General features: G+C 36.2%; 1 protein-coding gene across 6 annotated transcripts in view; it reads left to right on the top strand.

Annotated features, from left to right (window-relative positions):
• The first annotated feature begins 418 nt into the window (after nt 1–418).
• LOC109076566 (signal peptide, CUB and EGF-like domain-containing protein 3) overlaps nt 419–18050 on the top strand; it is a 99908-nt gene continuing 82276 nt past the window's right edge. Inside the window, exons 1-3 of one of the 6 annotated variants that reach the window (XM_042713624.1) lie at nt 419–792; nt 3670–3808; nt 5230–5579. In XM_042713624.1, the coding sequence (XP_042569558.1) occupies nt 5471–5579 (109 nt within the window). In that variant the 5' untranslated portion in view covers nt 419–792; nt 3670–3808; nt 5230–5470. Of the gene's footprint in view, nt 793–3669; nt 3809–5226; nt 5580–18050 lie in introns of all 6 variants that reach the window. The other 5 variants (XM_042713625.1, XM_042713629.1, XM_042713627.1 and 2 more) reach the window with 5 other exon arrangements.

Below are 18050 nucleotides of genomic sequence, written 5' to 3'. Positions count from 1 at the left end.
AAAATAACTAAAACTACAAATAAAACATAATAAAAATGATATTGACACACTAAAGTAAAAAAAAAAAAAAAAAAGAATTTTAAAAATGGAAAAAAACAAATTCAAAATATGAATTAAAACATAAACATTATTAAGTATTTAAAAATCGAACTTTTTTCATTTAGTGAAATATTTATTTTATTTTCATTTAGTTTAATGTGATGTACAGTACTAAAATAATTTAAAAAGTAATAAAAATTATACTGACACATTTACAAAACCAAAAACTAATAAAAATGTTAAACACAAAATTCTTTTTTAAACGGAATTCAAAAACAAAAACTAATTCAAAATATTAACCAAAACTATAAGAACTTGTTAGTGTATGTATGCAATTCAGGGATAAATAAATAATCTGATATTATATATTATTGGCCACATTTTTTCTACATAACATTATTTTGAATGGTGAAACAAATTGAAAATGGTGTAGTTTTGTCATCTACCAGCAGGGGCACAATGCGAAGTTAAACTCCCTTATAGGGTTTGCTGATATCTGATTGGCTATCATATCCTTGGAGGGAATGCCTTCGGAGAAAAGGTGTGTGTTTGAAGGAATTGGGGGTGGTTTTTAGCCCTATAGCAGCTTTTTTTTTTTTTTTAATCCAGTAGTTTAAGGCCTGAGGAGAGATTTGTTGGCTCGTAGACCAACATGTAGGCCTACTAGATAAACACCAGAGGGAATGCTGTCATGGGATGATTTTCGTATTATGCCCATATGATCTTTGCAGGCCCAAGTGTCTCATCCTGCAGGTAGGCCGAGACCTCACGAGAAACTACTTACACTAGATAAATCACCACAGATAATCTCCTGAGCTCATATCTGCAGTTAGTCCCCTCACAGCTACTCCATATGAACACAGATTAAACACAGTCATCACAGAACAGGCCCAGGAGTGCGACACAGTTACCAGGAGGTTGTTTTTAAAGGTTTTCTTTGGTTTATTGGCTCGTTTAAGACCTTTTAGAGACAAATCTGTCTCCTAGAAGCTATTGTGATTTGCCCTCATAAAAAAGCTGCCTTCTGAGGGTGCATCTCATTGAAATGTAATATTTTAAATCAGATTTTATTTTTATATATTTATTTACTTTAATTTTAAAGTTTTGTGTTTTTTTGTCAATTTTATTAACGTGTCTACATAGTATCTATTCATTTTTATTTTTTTTTAGGTTCAGCCTGTTTACTTTCAGCTATTTTAATATTTTTAACAAAAATGAGAAATGTTGCCTTGTAAACTTATCTTCATCAGTTGTATGTTGTGCTGCTCATCTTGAGCTCTAGATGTCCCTAGAGCGCACCTGGAGTTTCACCAGGTTACATAAATCCGCCTGATACTTTCCGCAATCTTGTAAATCTGTTTCTCTTTTGAAAGATTAAAGTCAGATGAGTCAAGCCCTTCAGAAGCCCATCGAGCAGATAAAGAGGGAATTGTGTCTCTTTCTGAGATGCAGCGAGACTGAGCTTGGTTTAGTCTGATTGCATGACTCAGACTCTAGTATACTCAAGAACTGTGTGGGCAAATCCAGGTTGATGAAGCTTACAAGACAATCAAAATATCCTGCCTGATGTTACAAAACATCTGTCCGCTGGGTGGTCCAGTCGACTTGTGTGACTAATGGGAAAATACGTGATAGAGAGCAGGGTCAAAAAGTCTGAAATCTGCATTGTTTTTTTTATATTTGTTGTAAAGTGTTTAGTTACAGTTTATATGATCAGGGAAACAATATGAATTAGAATTTGAATAGAAAGATTTGAGATGTTATAAAAAGCATCTGTAAGCAAAAAAAGTCAGACCGTCTACTAAAATGTAAAAGTTTTTTTTTTTTAAATACTTTTCAGCAAGGATGCATTGAATTGATCCAAAGTGACAGTAAAGACGTTTATAATGATGCAAAAAAAATTATTTCAAATAAATGCTGTTCTTTTGAACTTTCTATTCATCAAAGTATCCTGAAAAAAACAAAATATCACGGTTTCCAAAAAAAAAAAAAAAAGAAGAAGAAGAAGAAGCAGCAGCTCGACTGTTTTCAACATTGCTAATAATCAGAAATGTTTCTTGAGCAGTAAATCAGCATATTAGAATGATTTCTGAAGATCATGTGACACTGAAGACTGGAGTAATGATGCTGAAAGTTCAGCTTTGATCACAGGAATAAATTACATTTTAAAACACATTCACATATAAAACAGCTATTTTAATTGTATTTAAGCCTTAGTGAGCATAAGAGCATTTATTTTATATATAATATATAACGCTATATATATATATATATATATATATATATAACTTTTACACACACACACACACAACACACACACACCACACCACACATACATATATATATATATATATATATAATATATATATATATATGTTGTGTGTGTGTGTGTGTTTAGTATATATATATATATATATATATATTATATATATATATATAGAAATGCACTTATTAGCATTTCTTTGTTTTAACTTTAATTTAGAGGTTTATATGCATGGGGACTTTTAGACATTTAGACTTGTATACTGTTTTATTGTTTTACTCAAATAGACTTATTGCTACGCAAAGCGAGAAATGCACTTATTAGCTACATTTACCCAGATGCATCTAACCTTACTCTAGTCTCATATTACCATATCATCATATTTCCAAAGTAGCATGCATAGAAGCTAAATTAAGCATGCTTTTACCCAATTTCAAAATAATGTGTCTGTGAGGACCAGAATTTGATTCGGTATTGAAGGAACCTTGTTTGAAAGCCGTGACCCAGTTCTCACATCCAGGTTCACAACGTCGAGAATATTACTGTGTAGAAAGGTAAAGTCATGCGAATCAAGCACCAAGCAGTTCATTAAAAAAACAGCATAAAAACCTAAACAGTAAGTTCGTCGAGCGCAGTAATGATGGAGCAGGGACAGGCTGAAGCTTGCCTCCATCTGCCTTTGTTGAACTGTACTGGGGCTTGACAGCAGGAGGAAGTTTGGAGAAAATCTGAATGTTTAATGACAGCATGGAATCTGTTATTCGGAGGAGTGACCTCCAGTTAAAACATGAGAGCCAGAGGAATGTCCCAAACAATTATCTGGCAATATTGAATGCACTCCAGAGAAGAAAAAAAGTTTATTGGTAAAAAATATTGTGATTTGATTTCTCTTTGTTTGGATGTGTGAATAATGAGACTGACATTCTCCAGGACAAAAGCTGTGGTTCCCGGCAGAAAGGCCAAAGGTAAACGCAGGCTGCAATCGCACCAGATGTCTGAAGTCGAGAAGGACCCTACAGACTAAAGTTTCCGAGAAAACTCCATCCAGAAGTTTAATTTTCTGACTTTTTTTCTTTGAGGTTTAAGCATGATGTCACACTTCTGGCATGTTTTTTTTTTTTTTTTTTTTTTTAATTGTTGCAGGAGTTAATTGTCCTCTGTAGACAACCCTGAATCATTTTTGTGCTTGAACAGGCCTGTTCTGACACGATTATTCTGGCTGCCTATCTTTCAGTACGTGGGATGCTGTACGTGAGGAGCTCGAAAGCAAATGCCTTCGGGATGCAAATCTACGAGACATAGTCGAAATATGTAACCGAGGATCAATTATGAGTTGCCTAACATGTCTCGGCTGCACATACTTTCAGGAGTTGAATCAGAGGGAATCCGTGAATTGCACGTGGCTCCCGAAGCGTCTGACCTCTGTTGCCCGACGGAAGCCGTTTCCATGGTAACCCACCCACTCACCCGCGGTCCGTCCCGCTGCTGATTGTGAATTCCTGCAAGGTCAGAAAGAGAGAGACTCGTCTGTGCACCTGGTGAAGCAAAATGTGTTGCTATTCTTATAAGAAACTGCTGTTTTGTGCAGTGATTTAAAGGAATAGTTTACTCACCTTCAGGCCATTCAAGATGTAGACGAGTTTGTTTCTTCATCAGATTTGGAGAAATGTAGCATTGCATCACTTGTTCACCAATGCATCCTCTGCAGTGAATGGGTGCCGTCAGAATGAGAGACAAAACAAACAATAAAAAAAAAACAACAAAATAATCCAAAACCAATACAACACCACACCAGTACATCAGTGTGTTTATAAAAAAAAAAACAAATCCATCTTTAAGACATTAAATCTCAAAAAAATAAAACTCAATAAAACAAAATACCACAAACACCTATAAAACTCTTCCCCAGTGAAAGTCGTCTCGTCTGAATCAGGAGATAAATATATGCACAGATTAAACACCATTTACAATTCAAAACAGCTCTAAATATTGATGTGAGAGGACATTAGAAGATGGACTTTTTCACTAAAGGAAGCATTATTGTAGATCATGGACTCATATTTTCATGTAACTTGCTTCACAGGATGATGGACTGCAGTGGTGCATTGTGATGTTTTTATCAGGTGATTGGTCTCTCATTCTGACGGCACCCATTCACTGCAGAGCATCCATAGGTGAACAAGTAATGCAATGCTACATTTCTCCAAATCTGATGAAGAAATTAACTCATCTACGTGTTGGATGGCCTGAGGATGAATAAACTGTCAGCAACTTTAAATTTTTGTGTGAACTATTCCATTAAAATTACATTTCTTCCCAATTTGTTACTGAACCTATAGTATGTTTAACCATTAAAACTGAACTGTTTGAGCTCGCCTCTTAAAACAATACATATAAATGAGGTAGAAGAGATTTGCTTTTATCTGCAGCCAAATTTGAGCTTTTCAAGTTTGAAAGCAACAGTAGCTACTATAGCATTCGAAACTTAAAAGAAATAACTAAATCATATTTAAAACAACTGACGTATGATGTTGGGAAAACAGTGTTTTATTAACTGTTCCCTAATGCATGAACACACTCACAGCATGATAATCACTGGATGAATAACAGCCCTTTAGAAATAAACATGCGTTTATTTCCACATTTAGCCTCTTATGCAGCCAAAAAGCCTGTTTGCCGTTTTTAGTATAAAAAGTTAGTTTTAGACTTTCTTGTGTTCCTACATTTAAATAATTAGCAAAAGCATTAACCGCGTAATTATGTGTTTGCGTTTATTATTTATAGAACTATTCATTTATTTTAAATTTACCAATAAAGATTCATTGACTAACAACTGACCAACGTCTCTCCTCCCCTTCCCCTCTCTCTCTCTCTCTCTCTCTCTCTCTCTCTCTGTGTGTGTGTGTGTGTGTGTGTGTCTCCAGCAGGACTGAAGAGCATGAGCGCTCAACTCGACCGTGATTCTCCTCCTGATCTCCGCGCGCACAATCTCCGCTAAACCAAGAAATAAAACACACGCACTCTCTCTCTCTCTCTTTCTCTCTCATTCACCAGACGCTCCGTTTCCAGCGCCGGGAATAAAGCTTCATCCACGTTTGGACTCTTTGTCTCGCAGTTGTCCGCTTTTATTTTATTTGCCCCTCTCTGTGAAGGTTCAAGGTGTTTAATATGATGTTCATGTCTGTTCTGGTGCGCGCTGGCTTTGGATTATTCAGCGTCGCTCTGATGGCCTTCGTCCAGCAGTCAGCCGGCGCTTCTGCCAGCAGAAACCCGCAAGGTAAGTTTCCCTTTCACCCTCACCATGATATGTACCTTTTGGCTGAGGAATGATTTGGGGAAAAATAAGTATTTGATCATTCGTGCTCAGTAAGAACAACTTATGGGACGCAGTTTTCCCCAAACTGCGATGAAGTAGACTTAAACCGGTATTTGAACTGTTTATACTGTGCAGGTGTTTATTATAACGTGTTGAAAATTTTCTCATTCACTGCAATAATGATGCACCAAACTGTAAAATGTCCTGCAGTTTTACTACTTTTGCAAGATGTTCAAGAAACCAGCCCAGTTAGCGTTACACAGTATTTCTGTCACATTAGAGGCAGTACGTTTTTACTCATTGCACATGCATGGTGTCAAATTTTGGGGGGAAAAAATGCAGATATTTAGCATGCAATTAAGTCTCTAGAATGGCTCTAAAATTAAATGATTTAGAGTTCAGACTCATTTAGGGTCCCATTTCACTGAAATTCCGTATTAGAACCATTTTTTTGTTCCTCAAAGAACCTTTTAATGAACAGTTCTTATAAATCCAATTTTTCCTTAGTATTAAAAACATTTTAATATTTCAAAGAACTTATTTCCACTGTAAAGAACCTTTTGTGCAATGTAAAGGGTCAGTGGATGTTAAAGGTTCTTCATGGAATCACAGATGCCAGTAAAGAATATTTATTTTTAAGAGTGTAGAATAGATCAGTATTGAGTCCAGAGGGCAGGGCCTGGCTGCAACAAACCTCTAAAGCTAAGATAACTCTTAGTTATAATTATAAACAAATGACCACTAAAGGTTTTCTTAACTTGAAGGGTTTGTTGCAATTATCTGCAGATCCCTCTCAAGCACCTGTAGAATAAAGAGGTTTAGAGTTGACTGGTGTGATACATTATCCAACTGATGCATCTCTGGAGTTATACATTACATCATTTTTGACTGTTGCATTGAAATCATTTCATGATGCTGAACCAAATTATTTAGGATGTCCAAATATGTTCCAAAACTCCTACAACTAAAATTCCAGGCACTTTTATTTCCCCTGCCCATCTAAAATTAAAATACTAATAAAAAAAATGTTTGATATAGATTTAATTAATTATAACTTACAATGGAATTATATTACTGTGTGTTAAATGTGTTTTCAAAGAACAGAGAGCAATGTGATATGCTTGTTTTTGGGTAGGTTAATAAAGTAATGTAATCAGTTATATAAACAGTTGGCTGTCAGAACTGAATACATCCTTAAAATAAATGTTTTTTGATGACGTCAGTTCCATGTACAATCTTTAACATCCATGGAATCTTTCTATTGTAAAAGGGTTCTTAAGATTATTAAAATGTTCTTCACAATATTTAAAAAAATAAATGTTCCAAAATGGTGATGCCAGACAAGAACCATTTTTGGTTCCTCAAAGAACCTTTAGTGAACATTTCTTAAAATAACAATTTTTTTTCTTAGCAAGAAAACATTTTGATAATCTTTTTCCACTATAAAGAACCTTTTGTGCAATGGAAAGATTCCATGGTTATTATAGGTTCTTCGTGGAACTATAGATGCCAATGAAGAAAGTGTATTTTAAAGATGGTTCTTTTAAGAACTGTTCATTGAAAGGTTCTTTGGGGATCCAAAAATGGTTCTTCAAAAAGGTTCCAAAAGGGCCTTTAAAGTGACGCCATAGAAGAACCATTTTTGGTTCCCCAAAGAACCTTTCAATGAACAGTTCTTAAAAGAGTTATAAAGAACCTGTTGTGCAATGGAAAGCTTTCATGGATGATAAAGCTTCTTAATGGAACCATCAACACAAACAAATAACCAATCATTTATATTTTTAAAGTGATGGAATCTTACCAAAACACTCCAGATACCACTCCAGGTTAATTTAATGAAAAAATGTTTGTACATTATTCAAATATTCTTCACACTAAGAAAAAAACATACTTTTAAGAACCAAAATGGTTCTTCTATGGCATCGCTGTGCAAACTCCCTTTATTTTAGAGAGTGTAGAACCAAGCCCAGCATCTATGGGGTGGAAGAGGCTGAAGAACAGTTCTGAAACAAAGTGTGTTTAGGGTCTTCGGGGTCTCTAGAACACCTTCAGAATGAAGACATATCGAGCTCTAGATCCCAGCTGAGCCCTCATTCAACTCCATTCCCCATCACTCACTGACATGCTCTCTGTACAAACATACGTCAACAAATGGCAACTCTCGGGGCTCGGTCCTTGCCAACCACATGTTGCTCAGTTCCATATGTCCGAGAGCTGGAAACCGGTCTCATGGAGGTCATTTAAAGGTATTTAGCACTGTAAAGTTAAGTATTTGACGTTCACCTGTGACTCTGAAAACGTTCAGTGAACCTCTGGATATTTCACAAGCCTTTGAATGAGGGTGGGGGGAGTAGATGTTACGTTTGGTTTCATTTGGAGGTCACGGCTAATGGATTGTTACGCAAGCATGATGCAGTGAAGTCGGCGGTCACTCGTGTACGTCTAGTATTTGTGCATTTACATTTAGTGATGCTCAGAAGGTTTCCTTTTCCTGTCACGGTGACAGGACGGCCGAGAGAAAGAGACAGAGAAGGAGAGCGGGAGGGAGGGGGTTGGGGGTTGTTTTGCATCTTGGGTGGTCTGTTTCCCATTGTGGGAAAACTCAATATTTACATTTTGTAATTAGAACTACTTTCATGCTTTCATTTTCCACAACAAGGATTTGCGCACATCTTACAGGGGAAGGTGGCAGCGTCGGGCCTAATGACCTGCACCTGTTCATCACCGCGGGACGGGACGGTCAGGTCAGCGCTGGATGTGCACGTGTGTTGCGGACAGAATTGTGATGCGGGTTTGGGGTGGTTTATGGAAGTCGTTCTGCTTTTTGAGTCTTGTGCTCCAGATGTGATGGCAGAGTTTGTGGTAATGCACTGAAATCTGTCGTAATGGAGAGAGAAAATTACAGGAGTTTCAAAGTACTTTCTTTGTCTATCTTTTTTTTTTGTTGCCCTCCTTTTTTTCATTGCCTATTTTGTGCTTTGTCACCTTTATTTACTTTTAATTTCTTTTTTTCTTCATTGGTTTCTTTCCTTTTTCTTCTTTTTGGTTCTTTTATCTTTCTTAGTTTGCTATTTCTTTAGCTTTTTGTCTTGTTCTGTAACTGTTGTTCATTCTTTCTTTCTTGCTTTCTTTCACTTTCTTTTGCTCTTTCTTTCTCTTTCTTTTACTCTTGCATTTTTGCTCTTTCTCAATTTCTTTTGCTTTCTGTCTTTCTTTCTTATGGTCTTTCTTTCCTTTCTTCTGCTTTTTGCTCTTTCTTTCACTTTCACTGTCATTTTTTTTCTTTGGTTCTCTCATTCTGTTTTTAATTCTTTATTTTAATGTTATTTCTTTTTATTGTTGCACAGTCATTCTTGTCTCTCGTTTTTATTTGTTGGTTCTATTTGTTCATTCTTTCTTAATTTGTTTGTTTTCTGTTGTTCTTTCATTCTTCCATTCTTTTTCATTCATTTGCAGTCTTTTCTTTATTCCTCTTTCTGTTGCTCTGTCTTCGTTCCTTATTTGCATAATTAATTAGCATTAGTTAATGCATTACATTTGTGGCAGTATTTATGAATCTTTCATGGTAGCTCAAGTCCATTAATGCATACTAACAGATATAACTTTTGATTTTAATAATGTGTTAATAAATGTTGCAAAGTTTAACTTCATTAGTTAATGTTAACTAATGTAGTAAGCTAATGTTAACAAATGAAAAGATGTTCTTTCTTTTTCATTCAGTGTTTCTTTGTTTTCTTTCCATCTTAATTACAGTTGAATTTTTCTGTCTGGACGGGAGTGTTTTGTCTGTCAAACTCATCAGTAGCATATAAAACAGACAGTGAGTGATTAAAGGGTGCTGATCGTCAGGTCAGTATTTATTAAACGCAGACGTTTGCCATGAGCGTCTTTGTCCTTCATCAACGTCACCATAATTACAGGTTAACAGCACAGTGGAATGATAATAATTCATTATAATAATCGTAATTCCAAGTAAATGGGATAAGGAAGCTTTTAAAAACCCATGTGTAATAAATGACTTGGCAAGAAAAAAAACTAAAAAACCTGATGTTCATGTGGTACAGAAGGAGAACGGCTGGGTTTTGCTTTTTGCTCTCCTGGCCCGGAGCTGCAGGCTAACAGTGCCAAGGCAACCGGCGGTGAGGATGTGACATGCCGCAGCGGTGTGTGTGTTGATGTAACCTCTAGTCCGTCTCCCCGTTCACCCCGAGGCAAAACCCCTGCCGGGCAGACCCTGCTGGACAACTCCAGTGTGGGAAATACACATTTCCCTTGAATAGCAAGAGCCCGAGAAGGAGGGGAGAGCAGCGGAGGCCTGCCGGGGAGGGGTGGCGTGACAGCGGTTCGGGGGTTTGTTTGCTTTGTGTTGCCTTTCACTCAATGAAGTTGGAGTATTCTTTTGTGAGTCTGGAGCAATGGCCTTGTCAGAGGCGGGGACTGATGATGTCTCAGCGCTTCGATTTAGACAATATCTGGAATAGAACAACCTTGTAGGAAAGAAAAATTGTGATTGAGATATCTTTAATATCTATAATACTGCTTGTAGCGTGTCATGAGAATGAATGGAGACTTCTGCTTGAGTTTCATGCTTCTCAGATGTTCCTCTTAAGGAAAAAGGCCCCGTATGGATCTCCTTAAGATTTTAGAGAGTATTTTAATTACTGTGCTCAAATTTGCTAAAATACTCCCAAAACTAAAAATGAAATGAGCATGCATTTGGACTGAAAAAAACTTTGAGATCTCAGCAGTATCGCAGATGTTTCTAGACTCCCAGTATATGAAACAGAGGGGAAATGAAGACTTTTGAGTTTCATGCTTCTCAGATGTTTCTCTTAATGGGAAAAAGCCTTCATAAGTGCCTCCTTAGGAGTTTCAGAGGACATTTTTAATGTCTCAAATTGTGCTCCGATTTACCAAAATCTAAAATCAAATGTAATTTTACCATGAACTTCAAATGTCTATCATTAAATTCTCACAAAAACAGATCATCTGAGCATGCACTTAGATGGAAAAAACACTGAGATCTCTAGAATATCTCAGTTAGTTCTCCAAGATTGCCATGAGATTAAATATAGTGAAAAGTGGAGACTCGAGTTTCATGCTTCTCAGATGTTTCTCTTGAGGGGAAAAATACCACACAATGAGGTTTTCAGAGGTCTTTTAATGTCTCAAACTTTGCTGGTTTGCAAAGACACCAAAATCTATAATAAAAAAGTCATTTCAATATGAATTTAACATCAATTTCTCCCAAAAACAAATGATCTGAGCATGCATTTGGACAGAAAAAAAAAACACTGAGGAGATCTCTATAATATCTCAGCTGTTTCTTCTAGTCTCCCAATGTATTAAACCAAAGGAAATATTAAGAAGTTTCATGCTTCTTAGTTGTTCCTCTTCAGGAAAAAAGACCAAATATGTGTCATCTTAAGATTTTCAGAGGATATTTTAATGTTTCGAACTGTGCTCATATTTGCAAAGACACTAAAATCTATAATCAAAAGTAATTTCAGTATGCACTTACCATGAAATTCTCCCAATTGTCTCAAATTGTGGCTTGCTGGGACCCCAAAATCTGTAATCAAAACTGCAATCTTCAAGCATTTAGCATCAAATCAAAACATCCAAAAGCGACTTATCTGAGTATCTAAGTGAAAAGACAGCAAATGAAAACTCTTTCTGCTTCTCAAATTTTCCTCCTGAGGAAAAAGACTTTACAATCAAAAGTCAGAGATCTCAATACTTCTCAGAAAAACATCTGTCTATCATCATTCATATTTATATCTGTTTTTGTCAACTGTATTTTTATGACACCAATTTTTACTACTTTTCCTCAAAAGTAAACTATTCCATTCAGTCTCCAGTGCAATGACAGAGAAACCTGTCAAAACTTGAAGATATGAGAATCTGATGGCTGTTTTAAGGTATATTATGTATACAGTAGCTGTTGTGTTGTACATTGGGTCAATTTAATTGTGTTTATTTCATGGATGTTCTCCCAGTCGTTTTGTTATTTAAAGGTTTCTCTCTGTCCTTATCTTGGTGCACGTCTTTCTCACAAATGTCTTGCTTTCACTCCATTTAACACACAATCCAGAAAATCTCTCACCAGTTTTCCTCTTTTATTTTTGTCCCAAAGTGGAGTGCGCATTTTTGTGGCTGGAGTTGAAGCATTTATTGTTGGCCACATGGCGAAATATGTTTACTGTTGTGTTCAGTCAGATTCAAAGTGTACAAGACTGTGAGAGTTGTGTCAAAACCCGAAATATTAATTCACTGTGTTCTCTCACAGATTTTCCTATGGTTTTTTAATGTTTTTTTTTCTTCTTTTTTCCTATATATGAGTAAAATAAGGTCTGTGGTAAATATAAATGTACAATTCTTAAATGTTTCGCTCTATAATGTAAATTACACGCACACATACTGAAAATGTATTTTTTTTATGTTTGTGATAAGTAACAACTGATAAAATGTAATAAAATGTATGTTTGTAATAAGTAACTACATAAGAATGTTTGGCGTGTGAGTGTGTGCATTGTACAATAAGACGTCCACAAGTATCATCAATGACGTCATGACATGCTGACATGGCATTCGGACAGAAAAGGTTGCTGGTTCGATTCCCAGGGAACGCATGAACTGAAACAAATCCATAAATAAGATGTTTTTAACAGTCCATAATATTCCTTTCCCCAGTGAAAAAGTTGTCTCTTCTGAATCAAGAGAGAAATATGCACAGATTAAGCACTGTTTAAATCTAGTTCGAGTTCTAATCAAATATACTGGTGGATTTTGATGTGAGAAGACAACAGGGAATTGAGTTTTTCACTTGAGGAAATTTATTATTCTGAATTATGGATTTTAGCGACAGTTTAAAGCTAAAATGCCTTAATGATGGATTTATTTCTTGTAACCAATTAGCATTTGGCTTCTCAAGACGTTAATTGCTGGACTGAAGTGGTATGGATTACTTGTGGATTATTGTGATGTTTTTATCAGCTGTTTGGACTCTCATTCTGACGGCACCCATTCACTGCAGGGCATCCATTGCTGAGACACTTTCTCCAAATCTGATGAAGAAACAAACTCATCCTAATCTTGGATGGCCTGAGGGTGAATAATTTGTCAGCAAGTTTTTTAATTTTTGGGTGAACTATTCCATTAAGAAACTATATCATGAAGAGCTAGAGGTTTTTTTTTTTCTTAAACTAAAAGGCAGTTGTAGTGGAACAGCTTTTCTAATATAATTAATTTGTTGGTGACTGTTAGCAGGCAAGAGTGGCAGTACAGCCCCCCCCCCTCCCCCCCACCTTCATCGTTAGGAGACAGAAGGAAAGCAAACATGCCTCAGCTAATTAGCGAGTTGGGCTAGAGGTATATACATAGCCTTTGTGCGCTTTACGCTCTAACGTACAATTACTAAACCAGAAATGACACTGCTGGGTTTAGATCATTAGGAGTTTACACTGATGGTGCGGTCAGCTTCAGAGGAAGTGTGGAGACCACATCTGTAGGTGCTAGCGAGAGCGCGTGAATGCCTTCCTAGTTAAATGTGTGAATGTCACATGAAGCGGGAGGAAATACATCTTAATTGAAGGCTTTTATGGTGAAATCGGTGTTGGATTAATGCATTAAATGACCATGTGTTGTGTTTTTAACACAGTGTGCACCTAATCTCAATATAGAATCCAAATTAATAAAACAAATAATTAAAAACATATGATAAACCTAACATAATCTAAACAAACCCAATGAAACCCATCGCGCTTTCCCAAATCTTTGCATGCATGTGTAAAATCCAGAGTGTCTTAGAGAGGAGTCTATTTTAAGCGTGTCAGTGGCAAGGGTGGAGTTGACACGAGGCATAGGTGAAGTCCTTGTAAAGGTATGAAAAAAAGAACCCCAAGATTTGTATTTATGCTAAATAATGTATACTTGAAACATACTTTAACTTTAAAAAACTACTAGGGCCGTACCATAGAGTGCAGAAGAGATTATGTATTTTGGTAAACTAAAACCCAGAAACAAGCATTATAGCACTTCCATTTCCATCGTCCTAAAGTCAATGGGTTTTTGCCTGAAATAATCAATGGTGAACACCTAGCTTAAGCTATTTTCACATTTTATTCTACGCAGTAAAACCTCCTTAAAGCTTTACTTGTCTCAAAAATATGCATTAGCTAACAAGTGTCTAAATGGGGTTACAGAAGTTGTCAGGCACATTAAACGTCATCATGTCAAACAGGAAAACTCATCTCCTCACTAGATGCTTTCACAGTCTTGTTTGTTTATAATCACACTCTTGCAAACTCCTCCAACTCAAACTTTATGAGGGCAAATGTTTTTAAATAAAGACTGAAAGAGCTGTCGGAAACTTGATGGTGACGTTAAAGCGACTGTGCTGTAGTTTCGTTTATAGTCTGCGTTTAGATTTTTACATCTGCCGATTGTATTCAGGCTTCGGCTGCGTTTTTTGTGAAGATTATCATGATGAAAAAATGTGTAAGATTCATAAAATTTTGTGGACACAGAGCTAATTTTCTGCATTAATCCAATTAAGTCCTGTTGGGTTTTTGTTGAGGGAACCAGGGTGATTCTAACGCCTGGGGTTTGACTTTCAAAAATACGTCATCCCTGCATAATTAGTGCTAGACTCATTTATATATCAGCCTGGTCGAGCCACAACCTGCTGGTTGTTGAAATAGCTATTTTATGCTTTCAAAAGGCTCAGTTTGAGAGGTTGTTAGCTTTCCTAACATGCATGACCCTGAAGAAAAACATTGTTTGAATAACTTGTGGGTCACCTGGACACTGTACAGTAGGTTTGGGTATTTTCAGTGCAATTTTGAGTGTTTTAGTTGAAATTGCCTAATAAAGAAAATCTCAGATCTTTTGTTTTAGGTAAAGACCAACCCAATCTCATGGGAACACAATTATTTAGCGATTTTGTATGAAATAGTTTCATGACCAGTAGTTATGGCCACTAAACGTTCTCCAGTCACTGACAGGCGTGGCAGAAAGTTCATTAAACAACCCTACACGTCTGCAGAAACTAGTCGAGAAACTTGACGTTGAGACGATCTGTCTTAATAAAAAGAGGCCCTTTTCCTTGAGAATGAAACAGGCTGTCTGGGTATGAAATCCGACAGTATAAGGGCTTTGATGATGAGAGAAGCTGAAGTCAAGGCTGATAGTCAAGTGAAATGACAAACCTCCTTGTAAGTAGTTCAAGTTTAAGTGATGCCGATGAGAGTGAATGGACCTGTGTTAAAGTCAAAGTGCAATAAGAATCGATCTGTCTGTCTGTCGTTCTGTCTGTCTAGTTATTGGTGATTTTGAGTAATTGTCTCGTTTGCTTTGTTCAAATTGCATTATACACTGCTACTCAAAAATCTGAGGTTAGTTTTTTAAATGTTTTTGAAAGAAGCCTTTTCTGCACACCAAGGCTGCATTTATTTGTTGAAAGATACAGTAAAAACTGTAATATTGTGAAATATTATTGTCATTTAAAGTAACTGTTTTCTATGTTTAAAATATAATTTATTCCTGTGATGCAAAGCTGAATTTTCAGCATCATAACTCCAGTCTTCAGAGTCACACAATCCTTCAGAAATCTTTCTACTGTGCTGATTTGCAGCTCATGTCTGAATATCAATGCTGTAGACAGATGTACTGCTTCATATTTTTGTGGACACCATGATGCATTTGGTTTCCCAAGATTCTTTGTTGAATAGAAATTCAAAACAACTGCATTTATTTGAAATAGAACACTTTTGTAACATTCTAAATGTCTTTACTGTCACTGTCTTTGCTAAATAATTTTTTTTTTCAATAATATAAAACTGCAGACAATTAAACAGTAGTGTGTTTATAGCCTTCACTAAATATAATGTGAAATGGTGCTATATTGATTTAAAAGGCTGTCAGTGGATTGCATGCTATTCAAAATGACCACTTCAGTTTTGTGCAGTGTTTAGTCTCAAAAATATTTAAAATATTATACAAAAACGAGCAAAACCGTGCAAGATTAATGAGTAGCATCCACCGTATGTGCATAATAGATGCAGAGAATACTTTTCAGTTCATAGTAACAGGTAGCAGATGTGTGGAAAATGTGTTTTGCTTGTCAGAATCTTTAAGCCGTGAACAGAATTAAAGCAGCGGTCACCTTGTCTGATTGGCTTCTTTTCGCAGTGTACATAAACTCTCAGCCGGAACAAGTCACAACCCTGAACGGATTTAAGTGAAAGTGACTGTGGATAAGAAATCCAACCTCATTCTCTTTAATTAGGCTTTTCTTGCCTGCCACGGATGGCCGTGTCCTCAGACGACAGGCAGGTAACAGCACTGTTTGCACAGAGGTGTCTGTGATAATCCCACTCCTGTTAAGAAAACACAAGCAGGGAGCAAAGCGCCGGCTTATTCACAGTGATGTCAGGCCCCGATTGGGATTATACGACAGCAATGTCAGACATGAGGAGAATCTATATTTAACAAGAATTTCATATATATATTCCTGTTGAGACTTTTTGTTATTCCTTCAACGTCAGCATTTCTAGAAGTGGCCGCACAATGGCTTGTTGTATTCAAATGAATTCTGTCGTAGGTCTGCAGCACATTGTTCCCGCTCAAGGGGAATTAATTATTTTCATGAGACTTCCTTCCATTTGTTGTGGCACGTTTATCGATATCAGGACTCAGACGCCGAGGGCTGAGCAGCCGCAGTGTCAGTATAAAAACCCTCTGACTCACATTTTCCTTCGTGACGTTGAATTAATGCCATCTCCATCTACAAGCAAAGCATGCACACAAACGACAGAAGTTATTCGTTTTTTATTTCATTTATAACTTATAGTGGTTGGTTGTTTTGTAGTATAACACTATGCAACATTTTATTGAATGAATGAATGAATGTTGTCAATAGATTTGTTGATCATCTACGGTAAGAAAGAAATAACAATCTTTCTTATTCTTTAGTAAATCGTAATCATTGATAAGAGATATTTGCCAAACGCAGTCAAACATGTGGGCACATGTGACTGAATGTACGTTCGTCAAGGCCTTTTGAGATGCTTATGCATAAATAATTGAAACTATATAGAGTGCTGAAGGCATGATGTATATCTGTAGGCCAACACCCAGAAACACTTTAGTATTTTAGCACTCTCTTGTGAAATTTTATAACTAACTTTCAGGGAAAATCTTTTTAAATGTGACCCTGGACTACTTAAGTCGCTGGGGTATATTTCCAAAAATACATTGTATGGGTCAAAATTATTGATTTTTCTTTTATGCCAAAAATCATTAGGATATTAAGTAAAGATCATGTTCCATGACGATATTTTGTAAATTTCCTACTGTAAATATATCAAAACTTAATTATTGATTAGTAATATGCATAGCTAAGAACTTCATTTGAACAACTTTAAAGATGATTTTCTCAATATTTTGATTTTTTTGCACCATCAGATTCCAGATTTTCATTAGTTGTATCTCGGCCAGATATTGTTCTATCATAACTAACCATACATCAACGGAAAGCTTATTTAGTCAGCTTTCAGATGATGTGTTAATCTCAATTTCCAAAAATGTAATGTTATGACTGGTTTTGTGCTCCAGGGTCACAAATAAAGACTGAAAGAGTTAGAAGCTTAACAGTGGTGATGTTGAAGTCATGTGACTGTGTTGTAGTTTGTTTATAGTCTACGTTTAGCTTTTTACTTCTGCCGATTGTATTTAGGCTTCAGTTGTGTTCTTTTTATCATAATGGACATGTAAAAATCATAAAATTTGATTGGTCACAGAGCTTTTTTTTTTTTGAGGGAACTTGACACCACACTTATGTATTATATTATTATATTAGCTTACGTTTTTGTGAACCATAAACGTGGTAGATCTACTGTAAAGTCACAATCTTCATCTTCCTCTCTTTTTCCCCTCATTTGTACTGTAAGCATCAGTGATTGCACACTAGCATGTAGTCTGGATTCTCCCTGCTAACCTCGACCTCTCCAAGAGCACATTTATTTATTGGGTCATAATATAAACAGCATGCCTCAGATTACATCTACAATATTGCTCTTCTGGGATTCAGAAGTCTTTTGAGTGTACCCACTTTTTTTAGGCCAGATGGAGCTGAAAACTAAGATCTTTGGAAAGATATTCAGTGATGGCCTGTTGATAGTGCAAAGCATTTTGGTAAGGCAAGTGATGGCTAATTGATATATAGGTGATGGGTAAAGCTAAAAATATCCTACTTTAGTCTATAGAAGCTCACGGCTAGTGTAGTTCAGTACTGTGAATGATGTGGCGAGTATCAGATGATAATACAATGGTAGTTTTTACCATAATCGAAGGTAGTCAAAACAGTACTTTGTATTATTACTGTATTACCACTCTATGAAGTAGTTGGTTTAACTTATTTTGAGTTTAATA

This window comes from Cyprinus carpio, chromosome A23 (genome assembly GCF_018340385.1).
Source record: "Cyprinus carpio isolate SPL01 chromosome A23, ASM1834038v1, whole genome shotgun sequence".
NCBI lineage: Eukaryota > Metazoa > Chordata > Actinopteri > Cypriniformes > Cyprinidae > Cyprinus > Cyprinus carpio.
The sequence above is the reverse complement of the archived record's forward strand: the minus strand, read 5'-3'. Positions and strand labels throughout refer to the sequence as shown.